The 21,452-nt window shown below is 43.9% G+C and overlaps 1 protein-coding gene across 2 annotated transcripts in view; it reads left to right on the forward strand.

Annotated features, from left to right (window-relative positions):
* PID1 (phosphotyrosine interaction domain containing 1) overlaps window positions 1-21,452 on the forward strand; it is a 228,811-nt gene that overhangs the window by 86,585 nt on the left and 120,774 nt on the right. Inside the window, exon 2 of one of the 2 annotated variants that reach the window (XM_019445682.2) lies at window positions 19,121-19,267. The exons of the other annotated variant lie outside the window; for it this stretch is intronic. Coding sequence (XP_019301227.1) covers window positions 19,121-19,267 — 147 coding nt within the window. The remainder of the gene's footprint in view (window positions 1-19,120; window positions 19,268-21,452) is intronic. 2 annotated transcript variants of the gene reach the window in all.

The raw sequence follows: 21,452 nt of genomic DNA on the forward strand, positions 1-21,452 counted from the left end.
TGTATTATGCTAAGCAAAATAAATCAGTCAGAGAAAGACAAATACCATATGGTTTTGCTCATACATGGAATTTAAGAAACAAAACAGATGATCAGGGCAGGGAAAAAGAGTGGCAAAAATTCAGAGGATGAACCATATCTTGTGCTCTGGAGGGTCGGAAAAAGATGTGAAAGAGAGGTGGAGCCATGTATGTGCACCGGGCCAAAGTCAAAAGCAGACAGGATGGCACCCTAGTCCCAAGCACATAGGTTGGCTCTATATAAAACAGACTCTTCACTATAGAGAACAAACTGAGGGTTGCTGGAGGAGAAGTGGATAGGAGGATGGGTTAAATGGGTGATGGATTAAGGAGGGCACTTGTGATGAGACTGGGTGTTATATGTAAGTGAGGAATCACTAAATTCTACCCCTGAAACTAATATTACACTACATGTTAACTAACTGAATTTAAATAAAAACTTGAAACAAACAAACAAGAAATACCTTGAGATAGTCAGCTCATGGGTTTGGGCTACCAAGGACTAATGACTGCCAGAAGAGTGTGACTCAAGAGATGGCCATTGTGCTCAGCCACGGAATGGCTTCCCCTCTTTGATGTTATGGTTCTGCTGTGGTATTATCCTGAGGATAGAAAACCCTGAGCAGGGGAATCATGATTACCTCAAGTAGAGGGAGTTCTATAAAAAAATGTTTATTTACTTACTTTTGAGAGATAGAGAGAGGGAGAGAACAGGAGAGGGGCAGAGAAAGAGGGAGACAGAGATTCCCAAGCAGCCTCCACCACGGTGTCAGCACAGAGCCCAATTCTGGGCTTGAAGTCACAAGCCATGAGATCATGACCTGAACTGAAATCAAGAGTCAGACCTTAACCTGCTGAGCCACCCAGGCACCCTGAGGAAATTCTACTTCTTTCTCTTAGCTTCTGATAATATAGAAGCATAGTAGCGAAAGATTTGATAAAAAGAATTGGCTGCATATTTTGATTCAGTGGATATGCAGTTTAAGAAAGAGGGAAAGGTTAAAAGAAAAAAATAAGAAAGGAAAAAGAAAGTGGGAAAAGTAGAAACACAGCCCTGGTCTCTGACTTTGACCTTTGCATTGATGCTGAGGCTGAGATGGGCACCCTCGAGAGAGGAGACCATTCCTGGGGAGAGACCCTGGAGAAGACAAGTAGCCCAGTTTGGGGCATTTTGACTTGGCCATTTTGATATCTTTTCATGTGAATCCTTTTCTTATCAGAAGTCAAAAACAGCAGTCTTCATAATTCATCCATCAATGCAGAGGTCACTAGTGGAGACAGGTCATTTGGTGTTTCAGAGAGATGAAAATAATAAATATTGACATCAGTGTGGTAAGAAAGGGAAGAAAAGTCACATGATGAAGAATTGAGAGAATGAGAAAAACAAAAAAACAAAACCAAAGGAAGAAAAAAAATAACAATCCTAGTAATGTGTGTCATTAATTGTGTAGTCATGTTTCTCATTACAACAATGGCTAACATCCACAACTCTTGCCCCTTGTCGGAACCTGTGCTGGCTGCCCTGCCTATTTTACTCCGGTAATCCTTACGAAGCTCTATGAAGTGTAGGTTCTATAACTGTCTTCCTCTGCAGATGAGCAAACTCCAGCTTGGGGAGGTTAAGTAAACTCCTAAATTCATGCATCTTCTCTTTTTAGTGATAGAGTTGAAAAAACATTAATGGCAAGAGATGACATTGAAGATGAAGATGCCCGTCAAGCATTGTTGAAGTTAGGCGTGGCTCATCTGTATGTTATAGGGAAAGCTCTCATGTTATTAAGTCTCATTAGCACTCTCCGTGTCCACTAGACTTCTTGAAACTTGCTGGGATACAGGCTTTTGAATTTAGGGGCCTGGTTACCTAATAGAAACAACATATATTGCAAGCTGTGTTGGGAATGTGTGCTGAATCCAGGAACTAAAAATCATATGCCCCCGGGGCCAACTCTCCTGGCTATGTGACTGTGAGCTGAGGCAAGGCGGGGAAGCCCTGAGCCAAATGCAACCAATTAATGTACGCTTGGATTAGACCTGAGTTTGTTTACCAAGCCTGCTTGCTGGTGGAAAGTCAAGTCTCTTTATCCTTCTTGTTTGTAATTTAATTTGCTAATTATCGTTGAGGGGAAAAAAACATAAAGGTTGTAGGACCTTTGGCTGAAACTGCAAAAATTCAGATTTTATGAGCGTGTTGAATGCAACTAAGGAAATATAAAGTTGTTCTAAATTTACATGCTAAATATGCATCTGTTTTGAATTTGTAGATTTGACGGATGTCACTTTTTGGAATAAGCACAGGGATCCTGTGTTGTACGTGAGGTAGATAATAGAGGGTGGTAGGCATGGGGATAGTGAAATCTGTCTTAAGCAATTGCAGAAAGTCCCGTTTGGCATCAGTAGACGATTTTACGGGAGAATCTGCACCCAGCTTTCCCAAACTTACCTTTGTGACTGCAAATATAGCAAAGTCCATCTGGATCTGTTTCCTGAGAGAGGAAATGAATGAAATGTGTGTCTTCTGTGTCATGCAATTGTAATATCACTATTATTCATGTTAGTACTGTAAAAATATCTTTTCAAGTAACTCTGAATCATCGTATTGGGTGTTCAGGTCAAATTGGACTGAAGGTGGTAAGTGGAAGCAGCGGTCAGAAATGGTCATATTTGCTTTCAATCAAAAGAACATTTGTTGAAACCAGTGGTCCTCAGAGAGGGATGGGTGTGGCTTGGGGGTGGGATTATATTAGAATCACTTACTTCACTCTCTCCCTTGTTCTTCATTATGTTGTCCTTCAGGACAGGAGTGGGAACAGTGTGCCAGCCATATGCATTTGAAAATACTTTCCACTTGATTCTGTCCTAAAGTACTCGTTAGGGCTGGCTAGTTTTTTTCTTTAATATTTGGAAGTGTTTATTGAGTGTCTTCTTGTTTCTTGGAAATACAGTAATGCTGTTCAGAGAGTTCTGATAGTTTTTATTGACAAGCTAATTGACTGATAAACAAGAACAGCTTAAAGTAATAAAAAATGTACTTGACAAGGAAAGTATGGCGTGTGATGCTATTAATGAATCACTCACTCAAAAACTTTTTGTTCACGCAATGTTTGCTTGAGTTTCTTTGTATGCAACATAGTCAGCAGTGAGTAAAGCCTGGTTAAGACTGTGGTGTGGTTGAACTTGTAATGACTTTGCCATGAGATTTGGGAGCCTTAAATGATGTCTGTAAGCATGATGTTGTGGTTATTTATTGCTGTGTAAGAAATCACCTCAAACGTTAGCTGTAGAAAACAGTAACAGCCATCTACTTTGCTCACGAATCTGCAACTTGGTCAGGACTCTGTGGGGTCAGGTGAGGCAGCTCAACTGAGGCTAAAGAAGCCACTTCTAGATGGCTTATACATATGGCTGGCAAATTGGTGTTGGTTTTCAGCCAGGAGCTGAGGAGGGTGTCCTGTTCTCCACATGCACCTCTCCTTGGGGCTGTTGGAGCTTCCTCACAGCATAGCAGCTGGATTCCAAGATTAAGTGTCGTCAGAACAACATCTAGAAGCTTCCAGTCTTTTAAAGGCTAATGGGAAGGGTGTCGACCTCTTCTTTTGAGGTGAGGGGTGTCAAAGAGTTTGCAGCCATCTTTAACTTACCACAGACCAAATTAGACCACCTACCTTTGCCTCTATAAGCCATTCACTTTCATAGCTTTTGACATCTCTCAAGGTATTTCTTTACCTGTCTTATCCACTCCCTCCCCCCACCACACACCTTTTCTCATACATTTTCAAAGGAGGTAAAAATTGGTTCTTGGAAGGAGAGGAATCATAGATATTACAATGGGAATATCTATACCACAGAACATAAACAGATACACAGTATATCTGTGGTATTAAAATTTCATGGGGGTGGGGAGGCAATTAGGAAAAAAAAGTCTAAGAAGCAGCCTTATGGGGAGAGATAATGTAAAAAACTTTGAGAAACGCTGTTTTACTTCCAGCCCAGATGTGTTATCTTCTCTTCCATAGAGTCAAGCCCGATCCAATCCCAGCAGAGTTAATCGTTCCCTTTTTATACACTTAGAGACATTTTATTTGTATGTCTGCAGTGTATTTAACTGCCTGTATGATGCCTCTTTTTCTCATACCTGTGAGCTTCTTAGATACGTACTATCATGTACCTATAGTATGCCTGTAACTGATACTTAGTGAATTGAATTGAAATGGCCTAAGGGGCATTAGGTTTTATCTTGGTTTGGGTTTTTCCACAAACAGACTCTGAAGTAAGGATTTAAACTCCAAGTAGCCTTTTGGAAAGTGAAGGAAACGCTGGTGGGGAGCAGGGAAGGAGGGGATGCCAACGAAGGGAATATTATCATGTCAGCTACCGTGGGTGACCGGTACTCAATATTGTGGGGAAATTCTCAGAAGTTTAGAAAGCCAGAACCAACATTAAACCCAAACAGAAAAGCATCCCAGCACAGAATTAAACCACCTGTGGGGCTGAGGAGCTGGGGTATTTATACTCTTAACGCTCCATCATTTGTTAATTGGAGACTCTGGGGGTCTTGAGCCACTGCAAAAAGCTTCTTCCGTGGCTTTGGAAAAAAAACCCAAGCAGAGAGAAGTAGGTGGTAACTTCCACTGATGGAGGAAGCCAAAAGTGGGAGGACCTGAGGGCTAAGGGCAGAGCACCAATAACATAAGCTGTAAGCTTCCTTAGCACTTAATGACTAAGCTAGTCAGAGGAAAGGGGAGGATGGTTTTTGTTTGAAATGGGGAACTCTTACTTTCTCATTGTCAGTTTCCTTGGTTGAAGTTCAGCCCCATGAAGGCAGGAAGCATGCTTGTCTTAATCAATAAGGTGTACTCAGCAGAGTCCCTGACTCAGTAAATAAGAGAATTAATGAATCAATGGCTGAATAAACCAGCACTAGGATTTAAAGAGATGTGTTCTTTATTATGTTCCAATTCAAAGGAGGTCAGAGCAGGTAAGATGCAAGCTGGTAATGGAAGCTGACATGTGTCAGGTGAGATTTGACTTCAGAAACTCTTAGAAGACCAACAGACTGACTACAGCATAGGCATGTTCCTGGTGTTGGCCTGCGGCTTATTGACCCATTGGCATTTTTGTGACCAAGCAGCTGTGAGTCAGATTCAGGTCCACTGAACTCAGGCCCAGCCCAGGCCTTGTCCACAAGACTCAGGTCTTGTCCTGAGAAATTTAACATTATCTTGGGTTCAGGTGCTGTGAAAACAAAGATTGACTGTCCCGAGAAGTGGCTGTACTCGGATAAGCTTGTGATCTTGGAGAATCCACATGGTGTGTACCTGTCCGTTTTGTCATGGGCTGAATTATGCACCCACTCCCCCACCCCCAAAAGACATGATGAAGTCCTACCCCTCAGTGCTTCGGGATGTGACCTTATTTAGAAATAGTCTCTGCAGAGGTAGTCAAGTTAAAATGAGGTCATTAGCATGGGACCTAATCCAATATGGTGTCCTTAGAAATTTGGACTCAGAAACAGACACACACAGGGAGAAGACGATGTGAAGGTACAGAGAGGAGGCAGCCATGTCCCTGGAGTGGTACATCCATCTACCAGCCAAGGAATGCCATAGAGTGCTACAGATTCCCATCAGGACTAAAAGGTAGAAAAGGCGAGGAAGGCCTTTACTCTAGAGCCATCAGAGAGCGTGGTCCTGCTGGCCCCTTGATTTTGGACTTCTAGATTCCAGACCTATTAGACAACAGGTCTCCATTGTTTCGAGTCACCAGGTTTTCATACTTTGTTATGGCAACTCTAGGGAAGCAGTATCTTTTCTTGTCTTTTTCTTTTCTCTCTTTTTGGACAAAGGCTTTCCCAAATGGTTGTCCCCGCCTCTCTTTCTTCTTCCTACTCTTTGCTTGCTTTCCTATGTATGCTACACTGATGAATAGTTCACATTTGCCTATGGATTCCCCTGGTGTACGAAGGACATTCTTTTTTTTTTTTTTTAATATTTTTTAAATGTTTATTTCTGAGACAGAGAGAGACAGAGCATGAGTGGGGGAGGGGCAGAGAGAGAGGAAGACACAAAATCCGAAGCAGGCCCCAGGCTCTGAGCTGTCAGAGCAGAGCCCGACGTGGGGCTCGAACTCACAAGCCGTGAGATCATGACCTGAGCTGAAGTTGGTCGCTCAACCGACTGAGCCACCCAGGTGCCGCACAAAGGACATTCTATTCTTAAGTTATTTGGGAGATGAGAGAGGCTCTTCTTCAGATGTTTGGCCCTTTTGGCTGTTACTCAAAAGGGAGTCATTAACCTCATTGAAATGGTTTGCCATCTGTGCCAGAATTGGGTCAGAATGAGGCCTTTTCTGCTGTTGTGGTGTGGTGAGATGGGCCTAGGAGATGGCCTACCTCTCTTACATGTTACTCCTTGTGGGGCTGCAGGCATAGATCCCTTCCTTTCCAAGGAAATTTAATGGATTTGCATGACTTTAGGGGACTCAAGTGAGGCCATTAGTCATGGTTCTTGTGGCTGAGAGTTCTCAGCTTCCCCCTAGTGAGGTTGGATGTTTGTCTAGTTGTGGACCCGGATTAGAGCTCATTGCCAAGGCGATTTTCAGAGAGCAGTCATGTGGCTGATGGTAGCAGGAAGTGGTATGGAATCAAGGAATGGAAGGCGACGAGCTGAGATGAGAACAGTGTGACTCAGGCGTGTGTGTAGTTTGAAGGAATGATGTTTTTCCCCACTTAATGATTTGTTTATGCATTAAGCATTTATTTAGTAGCTACTCTGTGTCAAGCACTTAGCTAGGGACAAGGGCTATAAAGAGACAAGTAAACAGTAATTCAAGTGCCCCAGGTGGCATGAAAATCCTGATTATTATACAAAGCTCAGTTCAGGCAGAAAGCGGGCAGGAAGGTTAGTTCTGAGCTGGGAGGTAGGGAGTTTCAGGAAAGCCTTCATAGGTGTGATCATAATTGTGGGGAAAAGCAACAGAATATAAGAGTTGTTGTCTCCCTTGATATGGGCAACTTTTTAGTTCTTTTGTAAAACAACTCTTCTAAAGATATCATGTATAGCAAAGGAATTCTCTGCCCTCTATGGATGACTACAGCGTAGTTGCTCTCCACTGAGCCCTGATCAAAGCAAACTCTGGCTTGCCCAGTCTCTGGCATGGCCCCATCCTGACCACTTGAAGCCTGGGGACAAAATTATTTTTAGTTTCTTTCCAACCTGCCAAGATAATGCTCAATCCTGCATCAGCCGAAATCTAGTCCTGCAGAGGAATTTTGTCTAGTGAAAATAAAAACAAATGAGCATGCATGTCAATCTATGTGTGTTCATAACGCGTATCTGCTGGGTCCTGATGAGCAGGGTATTCACCGACACCATAAAGCAAGCATTTCAAACTGGAACATAAAGGTGTCCCTGGGGCTGTACTCAGGGACTGAATGAAGTCCCTTGGGGAAATAGGAGAAACAATCTTTGGAATCTTAAACTCCTAACATGTGGTGTGGTTTCCAAATCTTACATTGTTGCTTTTCATTCTCTTCAAAATATGTTGATGCTGTTTTGTTTTCATTCTCTGCTATATGCTCTCATTTATTGCTTTGGAGGAAGACAAGTACTCAGGGTGTTTCTAGCTGTGCGCTTGCTTTGGTCTGGTTTTTAGAGGCTGCTTTGTGCTGCACCCATGCACGTGTGTGCCTCAAAGAAGGACGTGGCCAGACGTCCACTTGATCTATGCCTCATCTACGATTTGATTGCCAATAACTTATGTTAAACTTCCCAGAAAATTAATAGCAGTTGGCATTTTGCATGGCAGAAAATACAAATTGGCAAAAGGAAGGAGAGGAAAGGGAAGAAGAGAAAAAAAATTACATGCAATTCAAGAACCTGGAAGTGACTGCTGTGAATATTTTTGTATGTGTGCTTCCAGATATTTTAAAGTGGCTGTCTAAACATAAATGGCAGAAAATAGGGAAAAGAATAAAGATAATTTGTGTGTGTGTGTGTGTGTGTGTGTGTGTGTGTGTGTGCGTGTGTGTGTGTGCGTGCATGTACCAGTTACTGTACTCGGTATTTAATGTACATTGTCGGGGGAAATGTTGCAGGATATGTTAGAGAATCGGGGCCTTGGCATCAGAGTGCTTTAGAGTGAATCTGCCCTGTTTTTATCAGAATGTTGTTGGAAGGTAAATGAGATAATTCTTGTCAAGTGCCTTTGGCACTTGATGCAAGGTTGGGTCTAGCTCTCTCTCTTTCCCTCTCTCTCTTTCTCACACACACACATTTATATCAATTATTGGTCCTATTTTATGATGAGTCATCGATTTAGACTCATGATTGACCCTAAGATTTTCCGATTCTAAAACCTTTCATTTCATTCCATGCCTTATGCTATTGATTCCAAAATGAAGTCTATTATGCAGTTTTAAAAGATGATATAGCAGCAACCTTATTAACTCTAGACAGGTGTCGAAGCGATTAGGGACAGCACGCTGAGCGAGGACTGAACCAGTCGTTATGTGGCTGGGCTTCTGGGCCCGGCTGTCTTTGAAGTCTGTCGCTCAGGGGCACTTTGGACAAGTTGCTTCACTTTTCTGGGCTTCAGTTTCTTCATCTGTGACATGAGGGAGTTGGTGTGGGTTGTCATGAAGGTTGCTCCTATTAATATTCTGCATTTCTGGGTAGTAATTTCTCCTACAGAGAGTTCAGGGTTTGTGTTTCCACATTTATTTGTGAGGGAGCATGAGGCAAAAATTTAAGATGAGGGAGAGAAGGGAGTCTGAGAAGGGAGGGAAGAAGCTGATAACAGTCACAACCAGATAACAGTCAGCATCCATGGAGACATAAATATCTGAGCTGGAAAGAAACAGGATTTGGGGGAAAGGACCTTTGGAAATTATGGATAATGCTAACATGTACATCATAACCTTTTATGCGATCATCCAAATACAGAGCATTCTTTAGTGCACTTAGCTTTGGTTGATTAAAGATATAAATTTGACTCTGGCTTCTGCCTACCATAAAGACAGCTGCAATAGCATCGCTTTCCATCCTATGAACAAGAAAAATCCAGATTATTTACAAAATCAAACCTTCCCTTGAACCCATCAAAGAGCCAGGGGCATAGTACACCCAACTGGCCTGAAATGTATAGGAAACACGCCCTCCAGAAAAAGAGGCCACATGAGTTATGGCTCACTTTGAATGGAGAATGGATGATGGCTTGTAAGGCAAGAGGGTAAGAAAAATTCAGGTAACATCACTAGCAAATTTGTAAAGGTCAGTTGTGGGCTAGCGTAAAAGTGAAGAGCCCATGGTTACTCTCTACCCAAGGAGAATTCACATTAATTCATAGACCTTTCTAAATAGACTACCAGTGAGACTCAGGACGATGACTGACAGCCAGGCCTGAGGCCAGAGCAAGCCTCTTTGATGGTTCAGGCCTAGGGGAGGGGTGTGGCTATCATGCACAAGGCCAGGCACCTGGACTTTTCTAAGGAACACAAGACTTCACAGCTGGGGGAGGGTGAAACATCCCGTGCTCCAAGGGCATAGGTGAAGACCCCTTGTAACTTGTGGAGAGGAAAAGAAAAAGAATTTTCTGCATCTGGAGGAGAGGCAGGGAACCGCCCTGGATCCAGACAAGTACGGGTCTCTTGACAGCGGGGGGCAGAGACAAGATCACTGAGCAAGCCTGACTCCCAAGACCGTAGGATCCAGGACCTGCCTAAGACTGAGGTAGAACAAGGAGGAAGAACCCTTCCCTGCTCTTCCCTCAACACATTCCCAGGCTAGAAAGCACCTGGTATCAGGCGATTGCAGTTAGCCTCTGGGGCCAGGGAAAGAATGAGGACAGAGAGGCTCTATGAGTCCCAGGGGTACAGAGAAGCCTGCAGGCTGAGGGTGGAGCTGGAATGTTGACAGGCACCTCCCAGCAAAGCAGACCCCCAACCTAAAGACAAGGTAATTCGAGAGGATTGAAATCTGTGGTGTAGCAATAAAACCAGAAGCCAGACCAATTCCAAGTAAGACTTGGCACACCACACTAAGTGCCCGAGCAGAAGGGATACGGTCAGGTTCAGGTATAAAAGCTGTGGCCCTCCGACATTACCACGCATGATGTCCAGAACTCAACAGGAAAGTAGGAGACACACAGAAAGTCAGTAGGAGAACAATCCATTGTGAGGAGACAAAGCCATGAACAGAACCAGGCTAAGAGATGACTCCGATACGGAATTTAAAATAACTGATGAATATTTAAAGGCTCCGGTGGGGGCGGGGGGAAAGTGGAGAACAAGCATGAACATATGGGGAGTTTCAGCAAAGAAAGAAGCAAACGAAAGTGCTAAGGAAAACATGAATAGGAAGGAAAACAACAACAGTAACAGAGCTGAAGACTACCTTTAATGAGCTCATCGGCAGACTCAGCAAAGACAAAGGAAGAATGAGTGAACTTGTGGATAGGCTTTTTCAGTTGTATTGATTATAGGTTTTCTGCATTATATTTCATTGATTTCTCCTCTGATCTTTATTATTTGGTATCTTCTTTTTTTTTTTAAATTTTTTCAACGTGTATTTATTATTGAGAGACAGAGAGACACAGAGCATGAGCAGGGGAGGGGCCGAGAGAGAGGGAGACACAGAATCTGAAGCAGGCTCCAGGCTCTGAGCCCTCAGCACAGAGCCTGACGTGGGGCTCGAACTCACGGACCGCGCGATCGTGACCTGAGCCAAAGTCCGTTGCTTAACCAACTGAGCCACCCAGGCGCCCCTATTATTTGGTATCTTCTGCTTGGGGTTTCATTTACTCTATTTATTCTTTCATTTTTTTTTTTTTTTAAGGCTGAAGCTGAATTTATTGAATAGAGAATTTTCTTCTTTTCTAATAGTGGCATTTTGTGCTATAAAATTCCCCTTATGTATGTTTTAGTGGCATCTCAGAATTTTTGATATGTTACGTTTTCATTTCCATTCAGCTCAAAGTACTTTCTGTATTGCCTTTTGATGTAGTCTTCGATCTATGGGTTATTTGGAACTGTGTTCGTTTCCATGTATTTGAAAATTTTACAGAGAATTTTCTGTTGATTTTTCTTTGTAGAATATGATTCCTAAATTTACTGGGGTGTTTTAAAAAACAATTATGGCCCAGAATTTGGTCTGTTTTGGTAAGTGTTTTATGTATCCTTGAATCCTGTTGTTTTTGGGTGGAGTGGTCTAGAAATGTCAATCATGTCGCGTTGTTGGTGGCGTTATTCAAACTTTATAGATCCTTGCTGCTTTTCTGTCTGTGTAGTATATCAATTTTGGAGAGAGTGGGATTGAAATCTCTGACTGTATTTGCAGTTTTTGTCTGTGCCTTGTGGCCTACCAGTTGTATGTGCCTCTTCATATTTTGAGTGAATTTCTTGTAGGCCACATAGAATCAGGCCGTCTTCCTCAACGCTCACTATATCTGCCTTCTTTTTTACTAGTGGTATGAATTTTATAGATGTTAAATCTATCATTTTAGGATTTATTTTCTCCTTGTCTCAGCTGGGTTTTTTGTTATTAACTTTGTCCTCTCTTTCTGCCCCCTTTTTTATGATTCTGTTTTATCTCTCCTGTCAATGCATGTAACTCTTTGGTTTGTTATTTTAGTCATTGCTTTCGTATAGTATACCTTTAGCTTATCGCCTTCCGATGATATTAAACCATGTCACATACGCTGTTAGATGCTTACGGTAGCATACTTAGGCTTCACCTTTTCTGACCTTCGTTCTTGTGTGTTTGTGCTAAAATCTTCCTCCTCCCCAGTGAGCTCTTCGTAAGCCTTGGGGGCTTTCTGCGTGCTCTGTGGGCATAGAGTTATTTCGGTGCCTCTCCCACATAATCTCTTGAGAGAATCTGTGATGTTCAAAAGAAATGCTTCCATAATTAAAACTGCATGAATAAATATGGGTGTGCGAACATGAGTATTTTCAGTTAGTTTAATAATAGCTATCACTTTTAACAGATACAGACAACCTTTTAAATTTAGGAGTGTCTGGAGGTACGCCTTTGAAATTCAGTTGGAACTTTTTTCAATAAGGCAATTACTAGGGACACTTTGCAGCAAGAAGGGGAATGCCATAGTGCTATAGGTCTTTCTTTGCATTAAACAAAAATTAATCCTTGAATGACAGAAGGCGATTCTGTATATGCTTTGCTAGATTTGGGGGAGATTATCCAACCCTGTTTTACTTTTAAAAAAGGACAGAAATGAAAATCAAAATCTTTTGCATTGAAATGTATTTTAAATGAAAATTGAATTTAAGTAAAATTTTCTTTTTATTCGTTCACCTGTTTCCTCTTAATCGTATAACAAACCATTTGCTGTTTGTTTAAGAGGAGAAGAGTTTTCTTGCTTTTGTTTTGTTTTGTTTTGTCTTTTTGAATGGATAGTTAAAAGCAGACATGTAAGAGTTTACATTGAAAATGATAAGTGAGATCTTATTTAAGGTCAGAATGGAGTATCGCACTGGCTCCTTTTCCAGTATTTGGGGCTTGAATATACGTTTTTAAAAAGTAAGAGGTATAAAATGTAAGGAAACTACGACTAAGTTTGATTAATTCTTACATACCCCCCAGGAATAAAATGAAGTGTGGTTATGTGCAGCATGTAAAAGCGTCACTGATTTTTGCACGCTGGCACAAATTAACATTTGTTTGGGGTACTGAAGTTTTCCGTTTCTTTGATTGGCCCCCTTGTTCCTTGTGGTTCTCTTAAGGAGAACATTTGCAATATTTCTGAAGCTTGATGAGGGCATTACTGAATCAGTCATTTGCAAGTTAAAACTGACCATTTTTGCCAGCCTTCACAATGCAAGGATGAACCAGGGATTAAAACCTTAATGCCTTTTCTTTCATTTGAGTGAGGATAGTGTTCCGTTATCCCAGAAAGAGAGGAAGCAGGATTTGCCTTCAAAAGATGCTTTATATTTTGGATACGGAGTCAATACAAAGGTGAGATACACCCGATTTGAATTGGTAAAATATGTAAATACTTGCCAGCTAAACTGTCAGAGATTAATGCCTGAATAGGAGTAGCAGGCGCCAACTGTAAAATTATACAGGGCATGGCGATTACCCCCTCCGCATAATGGGGCTTGATTTAGAGGCTCTATTTTAGGATTGCGCATAAAGCACCGAGTGCAGAAAGCCGAGCTTTGTCTAATTTGTCCGGGGCAGTGCCCTAATTTTCTACAACCCCGCTCACTTCCCTTCTGTAAGAATGAATAACACATTTGCTTTATGGAACTCTGTGTATCTTTCATTTGGGAGCAATGGCTTTTCCAAGCTCCTCTCTTCGATTCCTCTTCTGTTGCCTTTTTTCGAAGGCTCCTGGATCGTGGTAAGTTGCACTGTCTTTACTGCACTTGTCTATCCGTGCAGAGAACAAGCGATGCCGTTTTTGACATGGCGTAACGTAGCCCTTTAGACGTGACAGATGAGAACACCGAGGCCCAGGAAGTACGAGGCCTTGCCCTTCTGATGGAGCTGTCTTTACCACCCAGCGAGAGAGCTGGCCACCTGAATGGGTGTCATTGCAGGGATACTCTTGGGCTCTCTCTTGAGACTTGGAATTCATCCCGTTTCGGCAGTAACCCACAGAGCTTTATTGTACACACGAATAAGCTGGGGACCGTAACACCTCCTTTAAATTATTATCGATGCTTTATCATTAAGGCCCCACCTATTCAAATAACAAAGTGCAAGATCCTCTATGTTTCCTTAAAAGCTAATGTTGCTGTTCTGTTCTGTAGTTTTAACATTTATGAAGTCCTTTTAACGTTTTGTTAGTGGCTCCGTTTTATTGTCTCGGGTGATTTTTTTTCATCAGAAAGTAATCTGTATCGGTGAGACTCTTTCCGAACAGACACCTCACGCAAGCTCGCTTAAGCGTAAGAGAGAAGGTCCTGGTTCTCGTTCTCAGTAAGTCCATGGATGGAGCCGAGTCAGAGGCAGCGGGAGCCAGGGCTAGGCAAGGTCACGTCTGTGACTCTCCATGGCTCGTCCCTCTTGGTCTCCGGGTGGTCTTATTCTCGGGCTGACCTTGGCGGGTGAGGAGGTCAGCGGTAGCTTCCTACTCACATCGCCTTGGCCTAGCAACCCTGTGAGTCAGTCAGTCTCCTGGAAGAGTCTGTCCCGCCAATCTTGAGTTTCCTCTGAACCAACGCCTTTGGCCAGGGACACGCGGTACTCAGGCGGTCAGCCTGTGTCGCATATTCTTTCCCAGGGTCGGGGGCAGGGACGGCCCCGCTCCACAAAGCAGCTACAGCAGTGGAGACATTTCCTCAAAGGGGGGCAGAAGAGTGTTCTTAGCAGAAACAGCTCTACCGTCACACTTGGACCGTTCGTTCCTAGATTTTCAAGAGCAACTCACGGTTACATGAACCTTCTATAAAAAGATGTATTCTTGCAGACCCAATGACTCATCAGATAATTCACATCGTATTTCCCTCTTTAGCCTTATCCTTTCATTGTGGGCAAAAAGGACAAAGCCATTAAAGAAAACAAAATGCATTTTTTCCAGAAAAGGAATAATTGTCTCTATTTCACCTTCAGATACTGCCTTAGCCTCTCTCTCTGCAGCTAGTCGATGAACTCACACAGGTTTGCAGTTGTCATTTGATTGAACAGCGTCCAGCTCTCTGTGAGAAACCCGTTCAAGCAGAGACTAACATTTCATTTCTGTTCCAGCTGTGCCTGCCTCAGTGTCTGCTCGAGGGGAGGTATTCAGGGACAGGGTGCACGGCGGATCGGCGAGCTGGGGGAGGGCCACCAAGGCTTTGAAGAGATAGGTGGTTCAGGTTACACAGCCCGTGTGGAAGTTGGCATTTGCACTCCGTTATCTTCCTGTCCCCGATTCGGGGTTTTAAAAATGGTTTCTTTCTCTTCCTTGGCTCTCTGGCTGCCTGCGTCCGGCCCGCAGCTTCCAGACTCTCGCTGCGCTCAACGGCCAAACCAGTAGCCGTGGCGTTTGGTCCCCCAGTGGGGACGGGCAGACAATCTCAGAGATTCTGGGCAGTGTGGTTGTCCGGACTTCGTGGGAGTGGAGTCACCTCTGGTGCCATCTTTAGGAACTTGTTGTGTGGCAAAAGTCAGGCTCAGGTGAGCTGTGGTTTCATGTACTGCTCACGGAGCCCCCAGCAAGATGGCGGGCGAGGACAGTGTCCTCCCTTGCTCATTAGCTCCTCTTCTGAGCTACTCTTCTCTTTACCCTCTTCGTCGTATGGCCCCAGTTGCTGTCTCACAAAGGCGACCAGCTTTTCCTCTCCCTGTCACGTATCTGTGGTGCTCCTCCCAGACCGTCTTTGTAACACCAGATGTCGGGCTGGAATCAATTAAGAACAAAGGCAGAAACTTCCAGATTAATTTGAAAACTTGCCCTTGTGTTTCTTTTTTCTTTTTAAGTTTATTTATTTATTTATTTATTTATTTTGAGAAAGAGAGAGTGTGCATGCCCCCGGATAAGGAAGGAGCAGAGAGAGAGAGAGACAAGGGGAGAGAGAATCCCAAGCAGGCCCCATGCTGTCAGTGCAGAGGCTCGAACCCCTGAACCGCAAGATCATGACCTGAGAGGAAATCAAGAGTCGGATGCTTATCGGAATGAGCCACCCAGGCGCCCCTGCCCTTACGGTCTTAAAAAATACAAATCAGGGGCGCCTGGGAGGCTCAGTCGGTGAAGTGGCCGACTTCAGCTCAGGTCATGATCTCACAGTTTGTGGGTTCCAGCCCCGAGTCGGGCTCTGTGCTGACAGCTCAGAGCCTGGAGCCTGCTTCGGATTCTGTCTCTCTCTTTCTCTCTCTCTCAAAAATAAACATTAAAAAAATAAAAAAATACAAATCACTATTCACTGAGAAATAGGACAGCAGATCTCCCTCCCATTTGACCAAGTATCAGGCTGGCGACTTTGTATCCTGAAAGGTGGCTGTGTTAGTCAGGGTTAAATCAGAAAGAGGACTAGTAGGAGAAATGCCTCAGGACTTATTCGAGGAACCGGCTTATGCAGTTGTGGAGGCTGGCGAGGCCGGGCTGAGCCCCCTGTGGCAGGCTGTCAGGAAGGGTAGGCCGGAGCTCTTGGGCATGGGCTGAAGCCGCCGTCCACAAGTAGAAATTCTTCCCCCTCAGGGAAGCCTCACCTCACCTGTCGTTTCAATTGATTGAATGAAGTCCACCCAGATTAGCCAGGCTATGTCTGCAATTCAAATGATTATGGGCTTTAATCACACCTACAAAATATCTTCACGGTGCTTGGTTAGATCATAGCATAGTAGCCTGGGCAAGCTGACACATAAAAATGACCATCAGCGTGGCCGTCGGGAGTTCTAGTAGATTCGGTGTGGCCCCATGGAACTGCTTTAGGCTCTTGGGATACTTCATTGACTAAAACAGTTTCTGCTCCTATGGCATTTATGTTCTAATGGAAGAGGACAGAAAATAAGAGAAACAAAATACGTAATGTTTTCATGGTGACAAGTATTGATGAGAATAATAAAGGGGAGGAAGGGGATGGACGGCGATGAGTAGGTACATGTGGAATTGGTTACATAATCTGTGAGGCCCGGGGCAAAATGAACATGCAGTCCTATATTCAAAAAGTAGAGAAAAGTGCCGCTAAAGGCACTGAAACATAAAACTTTTTACTTTTCTTCGTGCATCTGTCTCTGGCACAGTCATGGTGTTTTCTTCTGTTTGATCGGCGGGTTGCTTTTGTTGTTTAATGCTGTTCTAACTAAAAAGAGATTCCACATTGAGATTATTAACACAAATCTACCACTCATCGTTGTATTGTGCAATGCCCACTTTAAATGCAAGGATAGGAGCAGAAGCGTTGAAATGACACGGAGTTTGCACTTCCTGGTTCCTATGTGCATCTGAATTTTGTTCTTACCGGAACAGTGGAAATATGCTACAAAACTAACTCACCTGTATTTATTTATTTATTTATTTATTTATTTATTTATTTATTGAGAGTGCATACCCATGAGTGGGGGATGGGAAGAGGGGAGAGAGAGAGAGAGAGACAGAGAGAGAGAGAGAGAGAGAGAGCGAGAGAATCCCACGAAGGCTCCATGCGCATTGCAGAGCCCAGCATGGGGCTCAATCCCACGACCCTGGGATCGTGACCTGAGCTGAAATCAAGAGTCAGACCCTCAACTGACTGAGCCACCCACTGCCCCTGTTTCATTTCTTTTTATTAATTAATTAACTAGTTGTTTGTTTTGAGAGAGAGAGAAAGTGCGCACACACGAGCGAGGGAGGAGCAGAGAGAGAAAGAATCTCAAGCAGGTGCCGTGCTGTCAGTGCAGAGCCTGACGTGGAGCTCTTGCCCACAAACCGCGAGAGCACGACCTGAGCTGAAATCGAGAGTCGGTTGCTTACCCGACTGAGCCACCCAGGTGCCCCTGTTCCATTTCTAAAAACGCACATTCTCCTGACACTTTACCTTTAGCTTGCAGATTAGTGAGGAGGGACCGAAGGGAGGAGGAGCTGTGGCTGTCCTCCCTGTCCCTTTCCTTCTCTGTGGTCATTTTCAGTGTCATTTTCAGTTGTCTGTTACAGGAAAGTCCTACAAATAGAAGGGATACGCTAGAGTTCCTTGATCATTCATGTTTGTTAAAATACAACTGACTTACTTCTGCATTTGAATCAAGTTCTCCCTCCAAAGCATGGCCTCCTGGGGCTGCCAGTGCACTGCTTACGGAACCATGGACTTAATATGCTTGCCTGGTACTCGCTTGGCATCTTGTTGAATTCCTAGGCATCAGGGGATGCACCTATTGTGTGTATCTCTTCTACTCATGCATGTACTCTACTGTTTCATTGGACTCAGCTTACAAAACACAGGCTCAAAGATAAATTTATGAAGGATTTCAAGACCATGACATTCACCCAAGAGCATTAAACCAAGCATGGTGTTCTCCTAAGCATGGGGATCCTGTTGTGATGGTGCAGGTTGCAGGCCCACGAAGCCATCTGTGTGTGTGGGGGGGGGGGCACACGCACCTGCTATTTTAGATAATATTGATAAAGAAGGCCTGTCTCATAAGGTGACATTTGATCAAGGTCCTCAAGAAGATACAGAAGCAAGGGATTCAGATCCTAGAGCAGGGGGATCATGTTCAGACATCCCAAGGCACGTGTGTCTTTGCCTTATCCTCAGAAGAATAAAGACGCCACTGTGGTTGGATCCAAGTGAGAGGGAGGGTGAGGAGTGGGAGGTAAGGTTAGAGAGGCAGAGGTCCCTGAATTGTGCGTGGGTTTCAAGGCCAAGGCAAGGACTTGGAATATTTTTGTGAGAAGGGAAGGCTTGAGATAGTCCTACCAGAGGGGTGACAAGCTGTGATCTGAGCTGAGAAGGCCCCCCTGGCTGTGCTGTGGTAATACCCTGCACTGGGTCAAGGTTGGGAGTGGTAGGACCAGATGCTATGGTAGACCAAACAAAGATGGGGCCTGGACTGGGTGTATACATAGCAGTTATTAAATGTCGCTGCATTCTGGTTATATTTCAAAACGGGTGCCGACAGGAACTGCATGCAGAATAGATATTTACTAGACTCAGGAAGAGAAATGGTCTATTGAAAAGTGGTGGCTTTCCTAAAGTTCTACAGCCAGGGCATGGCAGAATGGGGGAAGGCAGAGAGCAGGATTATTGTGTTCTTTTCATTGGTTCTTCTCCTTTTTCATTAGCTCTAGACTGTCCCCCCAAATAGCGCCGATCATCTTCTTTTCTGAACATCTTCACTTATTTGGCTGAAATCAACATGCCTTAAATCTCTAGGAGTCTCTCTCTACATATCACCTTGGAAGAACTTCCCAGAGCAAGGTGTTGGTGATTCTACCGCTACCCCATGTTCCCGTGGTCTCTGTGTGGGGGGTTGCCTGTCTCCCACGGTGTCAACTTAGGGGCATCCTGACAGTTTTCCCCCTTCATGTGACTGAGTGTCTCTTGACCTTCCCTAGTAAAACAGAGTTAATAAAAAAGATTTTGCTACTGGGTCTGATGTATCGTTGCACCACATACTGCTCCAAAAAATTCCACTAGAGTTGGCTTCTTTATTTATTTGTTTGCTTGTTCCTTTTGCTCGTCAGCACTTTCAGACCATGCTGAAGTCTAAATTGAATGTCCTGACACTGAAGAAGGACCCCCTCCCAGCAGTCATCTTCCACGAGCCTGAGGCCATTGAGCTGTGCACCACTACACCCCTGATGAAGACCAGGACTCACAGTGGCTGCAAGGTATGTGGCATGTGGCCCGCAGCCAGCGGGAGAGACAAAAGGGTGTGTAGCCTTAAGACACTTGTTTACCAGTGGTAACTATTCATTTATTTACTTATGTTTATTTATCATGAGACAGAGAGAGTGAGTGGGGGAAGGGCAGAGAGTGAAGGAGCAAAAGAGAATCCGAACACAGAGCTCAAACCCACAAACCATGAGCCCGTGACCTGAGCTGAAATCAAGCGTCGGAAGCTTAACCCACTGAGCCACCCAGGCGCCCCTCCCCCACGGTCACTTTTTAAAGGAATGAAAAGGTAGAACAGCTAATAAAAGCTCACTGAGCGATGGTTGTATGAATCCGTCTCTTGCTTTATTTTTAGCGATCTGGCTCTCTTCCTTGTTTTCAGGTACGCACGAAAGACACAAGTTTTAGTATGTATGAGTAGAATAGTATTCTGCCCACATTTGTTGTACCATCTGAACCCATGTACACGGGAAAAGTTCTGTCCTTCGTGATCCTTCCTTCCCTTGTATTTGCACTCTGAATAAACCACATCTTGCGGAATAAAAAAGAGATTTCACAACAGTATCGTTCTCCTTTGGGAGAAAAAATGTTGCATTTTTGCTTGGCTTGGGCACTCTGAATTTATACTAATATTCATGTCTCAGAATCCATTAAAAAACATTTTTCATTTATGTAAACGATACTGCTGACAGTATAAAAAAAAAACCCTAGAAATGAAATGTATAATTTTGGTAAGTTTTTGGGTTCTTTCTCACTTGATATTCTTTTGTGCATGAATTGATGAATACAGCAATCAGTTCAGAGGTAACAAAGAAAATATGTTCGTGCACATTTCGTCATCAGCAATATGTTTGGAGGAGTAAAAATTAAATAAGGGGTAGAACTTTGTTTTGAGTAGTGAAAAGAAAATAAAACAAGCATGTGCGTTCGCATGTGGGTTTCTTTTATAACCTTACAGACATACTCCTCTCCTCATTGCGTTTCCAGGTTAGGGAAGTCAAGATCCATCTAGCTTTCTTGCCAGAATATTCCATCGTCTCCCCAGGTCTTGCATAGCTGTGGTCAGATTGGAGGCTACGGAAATCTTGAGTCATGGCTGTGTACACAGAACCCCACACATGGTCATTTATTTCACAAATATCCATTGGGGGCTTTACCCTCGGCCCAGCACTGGGGTCAGTGGAGCACTCCCGCCAGCATCTTTGTGGGGTTTAACTGCCAGTTGCGGGGGAGGGAAGAGAAAATACAGGTAGGTGAGCACTGGTGGTTGAGACAGCCAGTCTGAAGGAACTTGCGGAAGAGTCTTTCAGGCAGAAGGGAGGGGGAGTACGGATTCTCATAGGTGGCCATGGTGTTGGTGTCCTTTGTACCGGAAAAGAACGGGCAGCGGGACCGGGGAGTTGTGAAAGTTGTGTTGTGTGGTGTGGTGTCATCAAGGCAAGGGGTCTAGACTCTGTTCTAATTATTGTGCGGATCCGTCAGAGAGATTTAGGCCAGCGGGTTATAGGACTCTGTTAAAAAAAAAAAAGTGATTTTATTATTTATTTATTTATTTTTTATTAAAAAATTTTTTAAACGTGTTTATTTTCGAGAGAGAGAGAGAGAGAGAGAGAGAGAGATCTGAGAGAGAGTGTGTGAGTGAGTCGGGGAGGGGCAGAGAGAGGGAGACAGAGGATGCAAAGCAGGCTCTCGTGCTGTGAGTGCAGAGCCTGATGCGGGGTTTGAACGCATGAACCGTGAGACCGTGCCCTGAGCCAAAATCAGGAGTCAGCCACTTAATCGACTGCGCCACCCATGTGCCCCCCAAAAGTGATTGTAAATGGTAACTCTGCTAAGGTGAACTTTCAGCTTCCAAAGAGCAGTTGCCAGAGGCCGTGATTTGACAGGAGTCCGTGGGTCTACGGAACTGGTCTTAGGTCCCCATGTATGCAGCACTTTGGATAAATGGATGATACAAAGGCATTAGGGAAGTACTCGTTAAATTTGAAAGTGATATGAGATCAAATTGTGTTATACATCCTTTAGAGGGTTCCCAGAGTCATTTTGAATTCTGTGCCTGTTGGGGAAAAGTGTCCCTCAGAAGCAAGATGCAGTCAGTAAGGACAAGTACAAGGAGGGGAGGTGCCTTTGCTAAAGTCTGCAGAGTATGTTTAAATGGGAGGGGGATGCAGTTATAGAGTA

The sequence above is a fragment of the Panthera pardus genome, unplaced genomic scaffold (genome assembly GCF_024362965.1).
Source record: "Panthera pardus isolate Hobbes unplaced genomic scaffold, ASM2436296v1 HiC_scaffold_10, whole genome shotgun sequence".
In the NCBI taxonomy this organism is placed as follows: Eukaryota; Metazoa; Chordata; class Mammalia; order Carnivora; family Felidae; genus Panthera; species Panthera pardus.